This window comes from Octodon degus, unplaced genomic scaffold (genome assembly GCF_000260255.1).
Source record: "Octodon degus isolate 3935 unplaced genomic scaffold, OctDeg1.0 scaffold00072, whole genome shotgun sequence".
Lineage (NCBI taxonomy): Eukaryota > Metazoa > Chordata > Mammalia > Rodentia > Octodontidae > Octodon > Octodon degus.
The window spans coordinates 4,314,714-4,329,891 of NW_004524648.1; the positions used below are offsets into that span (position 1 = coordinate 4,314,714).

A 15,178-nucleotide genomic window follows, 5' to 3' on the forward strand; every position below is an offset into this window, starting at 1 on the left:
AAAAAAAAAAAAAAAAGATCTCCCTCCTTCCTTGAACCTCCTCTTCTACATCCCTCTTTTAATGTTCTTTCACCATTTCTGAGCTGGAAAAATAAAAAGGAACTGAATGCTAAAGAAGCTGTTCTATTATTGCTGGTAAACTACAGCCTCTGTGTAAATCTTGGTAAACACAATTACTGACATCCGGCCGCTCTGCCCTATCCTCTATCTTGTTCAGTGGGGATTTCAGTTACTTAATGTCCTGCAGCCCCATAGAACCTTATATCATCCAGAACTACAAAATGGGAAGCAACCCAGTGCTTTTTGTTTTTGGTGGTGGTAAGAATTGCAAGCAGAGCCTTCACATTGAGCTATATCCCAGGCCTTTATTTTTTATTTTGAGACAAAGTATAAGTTACTAGGGTACCCAGGCTGGGTTTAGCCCAGTGGTTTTTAACCCTTAAGGCTTATGTGTGTGCCTAGTGGCAAAAATCATGGTAGTTTCTCCAGATCAGATACCACAGATCTCCGGTTTCTCAAAAAAAAAAAAAAAAAAAACCTTTTGAGAAATGGTAGTTGATTCTCTTTTCCTTTTCTCTTTTTATAGCTTTACATGTCACAGGAAGCTATTTCTCTCTTACCTGCTCATCAATGCTTAAAGATAAGAGTTGTAAAGCTTATTATTTTTTTAATTTTAGGGAAGGGTCTACAGGGTGTTTGGGGTCTCACTACTAGATTGGACTCATAGTGACCTGCCTATTTACAGCCTCCCAAGAGCTGGGATTACAGCCATGTGCCACCACACCCAGTCTCAGTTGCCTCTCAGTGATCCCCAGGGTCAGGGCTGGCATGGCAGGCCCGGATATTGAACCCCTGGCGCCTGCGCCTGCTTGCAAGCACTTTAAATCTGCTCAGCTATTTGGCCAGCCCTTGTGAAGCTTTTTTTTTTGCCAAGAAAATAGTTTCTTTTCAAGGTTTAGGTGACCTTTAGCTAAATTGGCTCCATTTTGGTAAACAGCTAATTGTGAGGGGAGCTGGAAGTGACTCCAGGGACACTATTCTCAGAAGGCATGGTCCCTTGGACAGAATCACAGGTTCTGAGTTTGAGGAAGCAAGAAGACGAAACAAGATGAAACAAAATCAACCTATAACAAGTACTAGGGTTGGAGTTTTCACAAGGTGGAACTTAAGCAACCTTCCAACACTCCATTACTTTTTTGCTGGACATTTTGGTTTATTCATTATCTATAAATACATTCAAATGATAAGGGAAGGGGGAAAAATCTCAGTGATATAAGGGAGGCATTATCTCAGCAGCAGTCCTCTATTTCCTCATGGCAATAGATAAAGGACGTGGACAACTGCCTCTGTTTCTTTGAACTCTACTACATTCTTGCCTTTGGAATAAACATTGTGGTAAACTGTAATTTTTATAAAGACGGAGTGTTGGGCTGTGGGATAGCTCAGAGGTCTAAGGACCTGCTTAGGAAAGTGCAAGACCATGGGTTTGATCTCCGGTGCCAAATGTGCTGTGCCTGCTTCACCTCAGGCGCGTGGAGCTAGCCCACAGGACTGGGCGTGGTGGCACATGCCTGTAATCCCAGCGCTAGGAAGGCTGAAACAGGAGGATCATTATGAGTCTGAGCTGCATAGTGAGACCCTATATAAAGACTGAGTGGTGGGGCCAGGGAGATAGCTCAGTAGAATAAGTGCTTGCCTGGCTAGCACAAGCACCTGAGTTTAATCCCTGGTTCTGAAAAAAAAAAAAAAAAGACTGAATGTTACATATTTATAAGTAGTTTCTAATAGTTGTTTCACTGAAAAAGCCCCAATTTCTCTGAGACAATATCATGATTTGAATGAAGACATTGTTTCTTTCTTTTTTTTTGGGGGGGGGGGCAGAACCGGGGATTGAACTCAGGCCCTTGCACTTGCCAGGGAAGCACTTATTCCACTCAGCCATCTCCCCAGCCCCGACATTGTTTCTAAGACTAGAATACTGTTAGGAAAGAAGTCTTGACACAGGAAGTGTCATCTGGGCTTTATATATAACCTCAAAACCGCTCTAGCACCAGAAACTCCTCTGTACTCATCTTTCACCCAAGCCACAGTATCCTGTGTCAGCAAGGGATCTTCCCTTAGAAGTGAACTTCAGCATGAATTCCTCTCCCTAAATAAGCAGATGCAACTGTTCTAGACTCATAGAATTTTGTAACAATGACAATATGCAGTATTTGTGATTCTACAATCAAGTCATAAAGGATGAAATCAGAAATTTTTAGAAGTCATAATATGCAAAGACTGCTTTTAGGAAGGCTTCTAAGTTATACACTAAGGGTGCCCAGGTACCCATAAATAAATGCCTCAGGGAACAAGTCTCAACATCATCAGGGGAATATTCAAGCTAGGCTATGCCTTGGCACCTATCATGGAGGACTACTAAGAAATGAGTATAGCTTGGATCAGATAGCTTCCTCCCATATGAGACTCTCATGAATTTTGAAATAATGCTAATAAGGCCCCGCCACTGGGTTATGCTGAGATGGCAATTGAGACTGAACCTGGTGATGTGTCTGTAATCCCAGCCTTTAGGAGTCTGAAAACAGGAGGATCACTGAGTTGGATCTACGTAGTAAGACCCTGTACTAAATACATAAAAAGGAAAAAAAAAAAAAAAAAAAGAGAAATAATGCTAATAAGCTCACAGGGTTGTAAAGACTTCTGGTTTGTTTTTAGACCTGATGACCAAGTGACCACAGACCTGACCAGGATGCTGAGTTGGGAGATGACAAAGATTCTAATGGGGACCCAGGTGTAGTGGTGTACACCTATAATGCCAGCACTGGGGAGGCTGAGGCAGCAGGATTTCTGACTTTGAGACCAGTCTGGGCTACAAAGTGAGCTCAAGGCTAGCCTGGACTGCATAGTGAAACCCTGTCTCAAAAAGACCAGACCAAAAAGAAAAAATAATAATAATAATAAAGATTTCAATGAAAATAATCCTGTGAATGTGACCAGGTATAATACCAGGAATTACACTCTAGTTATAGGTGCCTGGAAAAACCTTGAAGTTTGAAGGTAAAACAAAATTTCAAACAAGGACTGGGGATAGATACAGCTCAGGGGCACTGTGCCTACCTGGTAAGCACAAGGTCCCAAGTTTGATTCCTGGTACCAAAAAAGAAAAAGAAAAAATGCCCACAAACCAAAAATCCATGAAAGACAAATATATCAAAAATAAGCTTCTCACCCCTCCAGCCTGAAATAAAGTGTCTCACCCTAGTGTTTATCACTAATGTGGTTAAACAAGTATTTCTCTAACTTGCTTGCCTCTGTAAATACTGTAAAACTTGTAGTCTCCCTGCAACATCAGAATGTATCAATGTCTCAAAACAAATATGTGCTTTGTCTCTTGAAATCCTCTGTGTACTGAGCCATGCTTCCCTACTGTGGAGTGTAGCAGAGCCTCCCTGCATTTTCCATTCACTGGTTGTTGTCTCACTTGTGTAAATTAGGTTTGTTTCTTTAACACTGACCAGAAGCAGCTGTTTAATCAACAACTAGGCCTCCTGCTCTGGGCTAGTAATTTCTCAGTAGGGTTTAAATTCCCTGATCTTCCTTTAGGATCTACATAGAAATTTTTGTGGTGGACAACTGGTGTTTGTAGTGTGTAGAGTTCTGAGATAGTAACTTAGAGATCTGGGTTCTATTTTCTGCTTCATCTATGACTTAAACATGGTTCCAAATGGAAAGTGTATAACCTTTCACATATGAGGTATGCCCAGCTGAAAAAAAAGGAAAATTTTAAGTTATCTTGATGAATTTATTCAAATTCAGTGGAATACACTGAAAATGCCATATAGGAGCTCAGGAGGTCCAATTTTGACTCATCAGTTGTTCGAGCCAGACAAATTAAGTAATTTTCTTTTTCTTCCTTTGATGGGAACAGGGATTGAACTCAAGCCCTTGTGCTTGTCAGGAAAGCACTTATTCAACTAAGCCATCTCCCCAGCCTTAAGTAAATGTTAATGTCACAGAGGCTCTATACCAATGTTTAGAGTTAAAAAGAGGAGCCATTTTTCTAAGCCTTCAATATAACAGATAAGTTATACCTTTTAAAACAATACTTACAGGCTGTGGGTATAGTTCAGTAGTAGAGACCTTGTCTACCATATTTTAAACTCTGGGTTTGATCCCTAGTCACACACACACACCCTTTTGAATTTAAAAAAAAACAGCCTACCACCCATGAACATTTTCTTCCCTGAATTAGCCTGTTGACAAGAATTGTCACCCACGCTATTGAATTAGATGGTCTACTACCCCACAAAAAGCTAAAATATATGGTTTCTTTTTTTTTTTTGTTTTTTTTGCGGAACCAGGGATTGAACTCAAGCCCTTGCACTTGCCAGGCAAGCTCCTATTCTACTGAGCCATCAATGTGATGATTCTTGATCAGCATGGTGGCACATGCCTGTAATTCTTGCACTAGGGAGGCTAGGGTAGAAAGGTCATAATTGGAAGGGCTGGGCTATATAGCAAGACCCTGTCTCAATAAAAGTAAGTATCAATGTATACATGCATGTACACAATTTTTTTTTTTTTTTTTTGGAACCGGGGATTGAACTCAGGCCCTTGTGCTTGCCAGGGAAGTGCTTATTCCACTGAGCCATCTCCCCGGCCCCTATGTACATTAATTTTTAAGAGAATTACATCCCTGTGTGTGGGAGGAGTTATAGATAGATCACAACACAGGAATAAAAATGGAGATCCTGCATGAAACAAAACCAAAAGGAGAATCATCTCATACCCAGAAGACAACAGGCCACTTCACTCTCTAGACAGTAAAGTTGAGGTAATTAGTAGAGTTCCCTCTTACTAAGATCATTCTCACTTTTGTAATATCTAGTACTGTGCTTAAAACTCAGTAATTATGTAACTGTTACTATAATAAAATGTCTTTGGGAATAAAACTGCTTTAAAAAACTGAGCAGACACTGTGTACTAAAATTACTTTATTACAGTTGATTTTTTAAACATTTCCTTTGCTATGATACAAAGGATACTTACAAACAAAATATTACATATGACCTTGTTTTCGCTCTTATGTTCTGACAACTTGGTAACAGCTTTAAATGCACAATCTATACAATTAATACAGGTTATATATGAACTATAAGGTATGCTGAACCAGAAGAATACTGACAATATACTGTACATTAAGCCTTACCAATTAGTGCTGTGGACCATTACTACCAGAAGGAAAATGCACATCTGTACAGTCACCTTGACCAGCTGGTGCTGACAGCGAGGGAGAGGCTTTTTCCCACTCAACCCTTGATAAGCCTCCACTGTGGGTGTCTGTTTGGTCCAAAATTTGAAAGGACTGTGTTTAAAATTCCTCATCAGTAAAGTGGTAGAACACTACCACACTTTCAACATGATAATTTCTCACAAAAGAAAATAAAAATCTGTCCCAGCTTTAAAAGACCGTAAGTCCTTTGTCCACTGTGAAAACCCTACAGGCTCAAGGGCTTTGGGAGATGAGAAGATGAAGGCTGCCAAAAAATGAGGCAAGAAACCAAGCCAAAATCTAGGTCTTGCAAAATCATTTTTCCCTTCACCAAAGGGAACTAGAAATGTACAAATTCATTGATGAACCTCAATGATAACATATCAGTTAGCTGATAACCTTCATTTTATTTGGACCCCTGACTCATGGGAATAACTGACAGATTGTGGATAACATCTACCATTTTCAGAAAAGAACATCTTGCTTAAAATATTCCCTTCAGCTACCGCAGCTGGTCCTGGGCTATGACAGGTGTGCATTCATCTCTCAATGGTCTACTCAGAAATGATAAGGTTACAGCTTTTATCTTTTTTTTTTCTTTTTTCTTTTTAAATAAAAAAGCAATTGACTGAAGCGTTTTCTTTTTTTTTTTTTTTAAGGTAAATAGCAAAAATAAAAATAAAAACCAACCCTGGCATTTGCACAAATAATGCAAATGGAGTGATATGGCCTTTAAAGAAGGAGTTAGTGGAAGAGAGAAGTGAAGAACCAGAGAAAATGATGTATTTTTTCCTTTTAAAAATTTCTACATGTGCAAAATAAAACATGCTGTTTGAGGATAGCAAAGGGAAATGAGTACTTAAAACTAAAAATATAAATAATGTTTGGATGACTGGTAAAAGCAGAAACCAACCTGGGTTACAAAAAGGATTATACATTCAAGATGCTCTTAAACCCAGTGGGATAACTTACGTTAAAACTGTTAATAGCTACGTTAAAAATCTCAAGTTTGTTTTTAAATCTTCACAATACAAGCAAAGCTGTTTTAAAATATACACTATACATATTTCTCATAGTCTCTCCAACCTCATTAATAAGCATTAGGCTTTTTCATAAACTAAAACAAGGAGGTTTGGGAAGCTAAACTGCTTATAGTAACCCATCCATTATTTAAATGTTTAAGTCTTAAGTGGGTTAATATAGCAGACTTAGATAAATAGGATTTAGCAACACAGGTGTTAATTTAAAAAACTCTAAAGCATTTACAAATGATTAGGTTGGAACATTCTGGGGAAGTTATGTGCACTATACTTTTAAAATGTTATTTACATCAGACCATTGCTTTTGTAAAAATTTTCCTAAAAAGTTAAAAAAAATTGAATTAACCTGTCTAAACTAGTGGAGGATCATAAAAGGTTAAAATAACAAAATTATCTAATAGAAACCCCACACATCCCTCTTCACTTAAGATTTTACTCTAGAAGCCACTTGCAAATTGTAATAGGCTCATATATGTTGTCAGGATGTGGTTAAAATACACTGTCAAATAACTGGCCTCAAATAACCTTTTGCTGTTGTTGTTGTTGTTGTTTTTTTGAAGGAAGGCAAGGGTTTTTTTAGCACACAGTTACTGGAGGTTTCAGTTCATTGTTGTTTTTTGAAGATGTTTTCCTCCCTGTGTCTTGGGACACTTGTAATTAATTGGAGGGGCGCTCTAATTAGGCACAATTCCCATTTAATGTGGAATAAAAGGGGGAAAATGCTGTTAGGAAGAAGGGGTGGTGGTTTCTTTGATAGTATGAAATGCGAGGAAGCACAGTACACTTGGAATGGGCACCAAAAGAGCTTCTCTGGCAATAAGCCAGCAGCAGTCAACATCTTGGTAAACCAATATACCTGTTTATGACTCCCCAACAAAAGTGTTAGATAGGTTCCAACACCCTTCAGGGTTTCTTGATATGTGCCAAATGGTCACACAGACCAGCCAGAAACTGCAAACAATAGGCAGTTGTATCCTTTTTAATTATATACTTCATTCTATGACCATGTGCAATTTATAAGTAATAATAATGTTCATGCCTAGACAATGTATTTGAGGGCTAAGGAAAAGCAAAATGTGCCACTGAGAGAAACCTGTTCCCATATAACTGGTCTTCATGCTTTCAAGTGGCTCTAATATACCTTGGATACTAAGCCAAGCCATGCAAAAGCACAGAGTACACACTTTTCATTAACATTGGTATCTCATTTCTAAACCACTGACTTCAAAGTAGCCATAAAACAAATAACACAGTACTGAAAGCATACAATTGAGGGTTCATGGATTTTTAAGAAATGCATTTCCCTCACCTATGTTCACCAGTCTTTAATACCTTGGCTACAAGGCATATCAGAGAAAGGGAAGTTAAATGGGGGTAATGTCTAAGGAACATATGTAATTCTGGAATTAGAAAAATGTTCCAGAAATGGGATAAATGTGCCAGCAATAAGCATAGTTCAATTCATTTGAAAATTCAGGTTAAGAGCCCATGAACAATCCCAAACCATAATGTTATCACCTGCATAATTTACATAAACAGTAACACACTTGTGCACTTTATAGACAACACACACTTCTGTAAACATGGCCACTAGGGGAGGGAGGCTCCTACCTCATTCATGACTGAGGATATGTACTTATTATATTAAATAAAGTTACTTAGCTTAAAAGATTTCAAACCTGACCAATGATTAAGCTTCATTTCCCCCTGTTTAACAACATGTAAGCATTAATTCTAAAAATGTATGTCACCTAGGATGGTTTCAGGGTTAGAACCACGAATGGCAATGACAGCAACTCCTTTCTAGCTGGCACAGACCTATAAACTTTAGTACAAAACCAAAAAAATACAGAAACTAGGTCAATTTGTTAGCTACATATTTACAGATAATTACATGATTTTTCACTCACAATTACTAAAAACTGTGAGTAAAAGGAAACTGTGCAGGTTGAATTACCCGTACTTTGAGGGGAATTCTTGGGCATCAAGATACCCTTTTTCATTCATTCAGAAGCCTCACATTTTCTCCATTTCTCCATGGCAAACTACCTACAGATGTTTAGATTAGTGTATCCAGTGGGCATCCTGCTATTTGAGAGAAATAACTTTTTCTCTAAAGAACCCCTTATATATTTAAAAATAAAACAAAAATACAATCAAACAGACACACCCCCACACCAAAAATAAAATAAAATAAAAATCATGGAATTTCAAAAGCTTGGATTGCTGGGAAACAGTTAACAGTGATGGTGACATAGTACATGGCTCCCCAAGTTTAATATTCTGCCTTTATTTTCTTTAAAATATACCAATCTTTGGGTAGGCGGGAAGTGCAAGTTTAAAAAGCCCACAAAAGGCAGATAAGGTGCTACTAATTTATGTATTTCTTATGATCTGAAGACTACCATCAGGCCAAATGGATTCTCTTCCTTTGTATGCATAAAATTTTTAGATGAATAGGAGGAAATAATTAGTCAATATGACTTTAAAGGAGGCTATCACAATTCAGTAGAACATGACAATAAAGGAAGAGTTCTCAGCTTCGCTTTCTTTTTCTAGACAGTGTTTAATAAAACTTCTTTACAAATTAAATGATTTCCAATGCAGATCTATTGTAGCAATTTCATAAAAGTGCGACAATATAACCAGACACAGCAAAACAGACTTCAATCAGTAGTCCTTGCATACATAAGAGGCAAGTATGCTAAACGTACAGCACACTCTTCCTTAAAGGAAGCTGAGCACGGGAACTCTCCAGTTCTTAACAACTATGACTGAGTGCATTTAAAAGGCTACCATGTTAGATAGGAGAAAGCGAAATAGAGAATTTGTTTCTCTTCAATAATCAATAACAATCTGTATCTTGGTAAGCAGCTCAAAGATGATAGCCCAAGTTTTAATTTTGCTGCTTAAAGAAGGCTCTAAGAAATGAGAATTTCTTCATCCATCACCATAGGAGATTCACTTTATACACCTAGAATATATTTCTGACTTGAATACACATTAGGATACTTCACATTTTCAGCATGGGACAAAATGCAGAATGGTATAAACTTCCAAGGACAAGGTTGCTGTGTTGGGCCAAATCTCTGTTTAAATACTAGTGGCACAGAAAGGGTGGAAGGTACACAAAGAACTTACTATTAACAAGCAAAAAGAGGCAGCTAAAGGCAGAAAGCCCCTCACACCAATGCCATAATCTGCTCTCAGTGGCCCCTTCTTGTTGATTGTATAGTCGGGAGAACCTTAGATGCTTTAGTTATAATTCTTTTTTGGCTGTTTAGGTCCTCAGAAAAACACATAATTATAGCATCAAATGAATAAAAAAAAAGAGGATCAATGGCATCACTACTACAAAATACAGAAAATATACACCAATTGTGTGATTTATTTGTTCTCTTTATCATCTTTGCAGAGAAATCACCACCAGTGTTCTTTCCACAATTCATTTCTTTTTTGTCATCACTCATCTTTTGTTGTATCACAATACAAAACTCACAGAAAGACTAACTATAACTAGCTCTTTCCCCAGCACTATTTTACTGCACTGCAACTATGGTTCCGTATTTTTCTTTTCTCTCCACTCATACAAGTGCTAAGAGGGGATTGGAAAGGAAAAGACTGAATCTAATGATCACTTTCTCATAAATATCAACCCAGAATACTCATTTTTTAAAAACACCTGCATTCTTGCCTTAACTGAGGACTGAAATAAAACCCAACAAAAACAGAACCTTAAGTGCCCTTGATGGAAATGTACAGAGAGTTACACACATCCATCTACACACACAGACACTCATATGTATATACAATATATACATACAAATGATAATAACTATACCAAAAATGTGCATATTTAACAGTTTTTAAAAGCCAGTAGATCATGGTATAATACAATTTATTTCCACTAGTGAATGGCACAAATGGAGAATTGCAAAGAGGTGTTTCAAGTACAATGAAGTCATTTTCACAGGTGAAAATAAATAGTATTATTCCAGTGTCCAACACAATGTATTTTATAAAAGTTTAAAATGCCAGACATTTAGTACTTACAAAAGCAGAAAGTTACTAAAGTCTGTCTTATGATCTAAAAAAAAGACACCAAAATTTTCCATTTTTGAAAAGAGGGGTGGGATTTGAGAACAAATTTGTAGAAATGGGAGCAGTTAGGAAGATGTCCTTAGTGTTTTGGATGTTTACCTATATCCAGGCAGCTGAAAATCATGGTTATGATTAAGTTCAAATTACTTAAAGTCTATTATATCTGAGGGTGTGACTTCAAATGCAGGACTAGTCATCTCTGTGCACAGAAATGACAAGAAAAGAATGTTAATTCCGATAAAAAATAATATAAACACATTCTTGAGCTAACATCTACACAGTGAAAATGCTGTTTGGGGTTAGAACTGACTTTTAAAAAGAAAAAAAATGTGCAAAGGGAAGAACATCTAATTAGGAATAAAATGTTTCAACATATGAGGCTTTGCATTTTTAAAATGCTAACAGAAAAAAGGAAAAAGGGCAAACACAAGGAATTTTTCACTGCCAGGCTCTGGATACCAGATATAATGTTTACAATGTCTGATATGCTACACAATTTCCCATACTCTTAATTTTCTTAAACACATCTATGAGTGAACACCAACACCAGGGAGAGGTAGTGTTAGTATGATCAAATTTTGACATTTGCACACAGATTAAGAAAGTGCTTGCTCTTTCCTCAGGGTATCTTAAAACCCTTCAAATTTTCCTGCTACCAGTTTTACTCTATGATGGTTCTTACCATATGAGCTTCATTAGAAATTAACATCCCACAAACACACAAAAACCAGTTAGTTTGAATCATTTTTGCAAACTACATATATTTTAATTAAGATTAATGATATAATCCATATATAGCAATGACCTACATGTAAAACTAGTTATCACGCAAATAAGATACAAAGCCTTACTGGACAGACATTTGGAGTCAGTATTCACTCAGGGTTTTCCTAAGTATATGATATGTATGAACTTGTTATAACTCAATTAGCCTAACTGAAGCTCACAAGAGGACTTTGAAATGTATCGCTAGTAGTACTTTTAGTTTGCAAGAGGTTTTGTAAGCAAATCTGAGCTGATTCCTTATACTCTTTTCAGTAGTAAACAGGGGCCAGATCTCTGAAGAATGATTTCAAAGGTATTAAACTCTTGTATTTCTGGATACTTTATTAAACTCTAAAGCTCTTATAATTTCCCTCCAAGGAGATTTCTCACTGAAACATTGCTTAATAGTTGAATGCAAATAAAGGAAGACTAAACATACGTCATATTTACATAAAAACTAGTGATCTGGAACATGGCCAAGAGGACAACACAACATAGTGCTACTTGAAACACTGGCTAGAAGAACTCCATTTTGATCTTGGTTTTTAAAGGATTTATATTAAATGCATTAATTTTTCTTATAGCTACCTTCAAATCAACGTCGGAAATTCCTAGAGGTTTCATGGAGACTGGGCTGACGTACAGTACCTAAGAAAACTTAAAAATCTGATTGACAAAATCAACTGACAGATTACAATTTGGTCATTAGATTGGTCTAGGAAAGACTATTATTATGAGGGACTTAGAGAGTTCTATCTTGGAGCCCTCTGAGTATATGAAAAGCAGGATCCAGAGTTAGCAGCAAGTGTTATTCAAGACAACTAGGAAGGAGGCAGGATAATAACTTGTAAGAAACTCTGATCTGTTACTAAAGAGGACATTTTTTTTTTCTTCAAGTCTTATTCACAGCTTCCCACCCACCTCCAACTCAACTTCCACATACACAATGGAAAAACCAAGTAACATGTGACTTTCAACATTGGGTTGATCCTTCATTATAAAACAAAAAACAAACAAAAAACCAAAACATGCCCCCCCATGTTAGCTTTTGTTAAGAGATTCCCTGACCACTCTAGCTTTTTTATTTATTTATTTATTTATTTATTTATTTATTTATTTATTTATTTTTTGGGTCAGACTTTCTAGTTCCTTTTCAGTAGTATTTTAGCACTGAGGCTTGAGACTTCTGGAGTGGTGTTTCCTACAGTGTGATGTTAACATGATCACAAACAGTCACTAAGTCTCAATGAACTAGAAGTTTGTAAAGTACTGCAGCAACAAAAACAGCAATTATAAAACAAAGAACCTGCAGATGCAGTAAAATCTACAGTGGTGATGAAGATTAGTCAGCAGCTGGTTGTTGATGGCTCAGTGGCTCCTGGTTCACTATGGCAACTAAACATTTAAATAACTGACTAGTCTACTTGTAAACAGGAATCCCATAAGCCAAAAGTGGATAGTCTAATAATGTCTATGTAGTGTGATGAGAATTCCTATAGATGGCAGTTTGCAAATATGGCATCATTCAAATACCTCTGGCATTTGATTTGTATTGGCTTTATGTCTTTGTTTCTGTACAAAGTAAAAGTACTGTTTGGGATGTTAGGACTTTAAGAGCTTAGCTAAGAGGAGATATCACAGTATAAGCAACAAATGTTAGGATATATACACTTCATCTCCTCACTCTGCTGCTGGACTTAGCTATCACATGGATGTTCAGGGGACTCCTATCACTCTGCTGCCTTCCTCTCTAAAGGCTCACAGCTTGGTTAATGCAATTTCTACATAGTTTGTGATCTCCTTAAGCAACTCCATCTTACTGTGACACAAAGAAGGCACAACTGACTGGACAAAAATCATTGACAAACTTAAGACATTCAGAAAAAGAACTAAGTCATTTTCTCCCATCTGAAAAGATCAGTACAATCCTTTAGTGTTCATAGATTTCTGCACTTTAATCCAAATGAGGCTGAGAAGTCAGACCAATTTAATATAAAGAAAATACACTGGTGAGGAGGTACAGGTATACTCCTATAATAACTTGTTTCAGTAAATGCTGCCTGCTGTCAGTGTCTCATAGAAATTTTGAATATGGAAGATAGTTTTAGATTTTCTCATAAACTTCTTACGATATGATACCCTAAAATGATGGTTCAAGTCACTTTTGCTGCATTTTATTTTTGCACTATTTAAAAAATACCCCTCTATATAGCCAATTTCATTTTACTACATGCATGAGTTATATAATATCAACTCCCCTTTCTCAAAATTTCCCCCAAAAGTTAAAAACAAACAAACAAACGAACAAACCCGGCAGCCAAATACTATGACATCCCAATTAGTAAACACAAAACAGAACGCTTTACAAAATGAATAAAATATACCATTATGCACTCAGCTTCCACACTGTAGTACCCAAGTGAGGAGGCTGCTGTGATGATGTCTGTAGGCAGTTTCTTTTGGCAGACAGCTCCAGCGGAATTGTGACTTTCAATTATTAAGTTATGTATAAGACATGTGTGACCCATTGGATATTTGTGAAGTGACACTCGTGCTTCTGCTCATGCCCTGCTCCGTCCGTCCCCCAGAAGCTGTCCGCCTCAGAGCCTGGGGGCTATTGCGGACTCCTAAACTGCTACCTCGAGGTACCCCTTGCATTGGCCCCGAGGGATGACCCCATGGTTGGGGTCCACCTTGCATTGGATGGCCCCAAGCTTGTGGCGGGCCACCCATGGGATGACCCCAGTGAGGTCCTGGACCCCCAGCAGGACTGTGAGACCAACCAGAAGCTCCTGGGTAGCTGTGGCTGAATGCTTCAGGGGAAAGATTAGAAAGGACCATGTTACTAAAACCTAGTCTCATGCTTTCAGAGTCAAAAGCTTCAATTTCTCTGGCTTGACGCTCCAGCAGGCTTCGTATTCGTTCTGTGCGCTCATTCTGCAAAGCCAACATTTCCTCTTCGATCTGTTGGTGGTTAGGGAAGGGAAACAAAAGAAAAACCCATTTAGTTTTAAAAGTCTATAAACTAAGGAAACAATGATTACCTGATTTTGAAGTGACTATTTTATTGATGGCTATTTTTTATTTAAGAATAAAAAGAGACGTACTATAGGAATCAGGCACAATTGCTATTTCTGAAGTGTATAAGAATTTATTTTGGAGTCACTTCCCCACGTTCTTCAGACCTCCCCTGTCCGGCCAGACCCAGCACAGCCTGCCCTCTGAGTGAGAACTTCCACCGCGCCTTGGGCCCTCCATATCTGACCGACCCCAGGCCCTGCCAGTGTGGGGGAGAGCTTCTGCTCTGTCCTGCGCCAGTCCGCCGCTCCAGGCCCAGGCCCGCTGAGTGAGAGAGTCACTTCCCTGAGTTCTCCAGACTACTCCAGACCACCCCCACCTGACCAGACCCAGCGCAGCTTGCCATCTGAATAAGAACTGCTGCTGAGCTCTTGGGAGTCCTGCAGACCCACCAAAACACAACACTGGTGAGTGTGTGGGAGAACTTCTGCGCTCTCTTGCCCCCGCTTCTCATACCCCTCCAGATCCAGCCCAGATCTAGCATACAGGCTTGAGGTAAAACCCTGCAGCTAAAGTCCCCACAATGAGAGACTAGGGTCAGATCCACACAGCTAATCCAGGAACAGATCATCTTACCAGAGGTGCACAGCAAGCCCACCTCCAAGGGCAACAACAGTAAGGAGCTGACCACAGTAGCCTAACACAAGCCAGGCACAACTGTATGAACAGAACTTGGTATATCAGTACCTGAATTTCATTAAGTGATAACATAAACTACACCAAAGGCCACAGGTCAGTGTTAAACGAAATGATAAAGACAAGGAGCAAAATGCAATTTCAGGTCTCAAGCCCACCCATAACAAGTGCAGAGGACACTAGCTCAGCTGAAATAAACAAATAGTGTCAGAAGTAAATAAACAAGAGCAGAAAGATATAGAGGAACTCAGAGCAGAATCAATTTCTGGAATTAAAAAAAAAGAAA

General features: G+C 38.2%; 1 protein-coding gene across 1 annotated transcript in view; it reads right to left on the reverse strand.

Annotated features, from left to right (window-relative positions):
* Positions 1 to 4,979: 4,979 nt before the first annotated feature.
* Positions 4,980 to 15,178, reverse strand: part of Taok1 (TAO kinase 1) — a 137,807-nt gene continuing 127,608 nt past the window's right edge. The window contains exon 22 of the mRNA XM_023719843.1: positions 4,980 to 14,142. Within this exon, the coding sequence (XP_023575611.1) occupies positions 13,681 to 14,142 (462 nt within the window). The 3' untranslated portion in view covers positions 4,980 to 13,680. The remainder of the gene's footprint in view (positions 14,143 to 15,178) is intronic.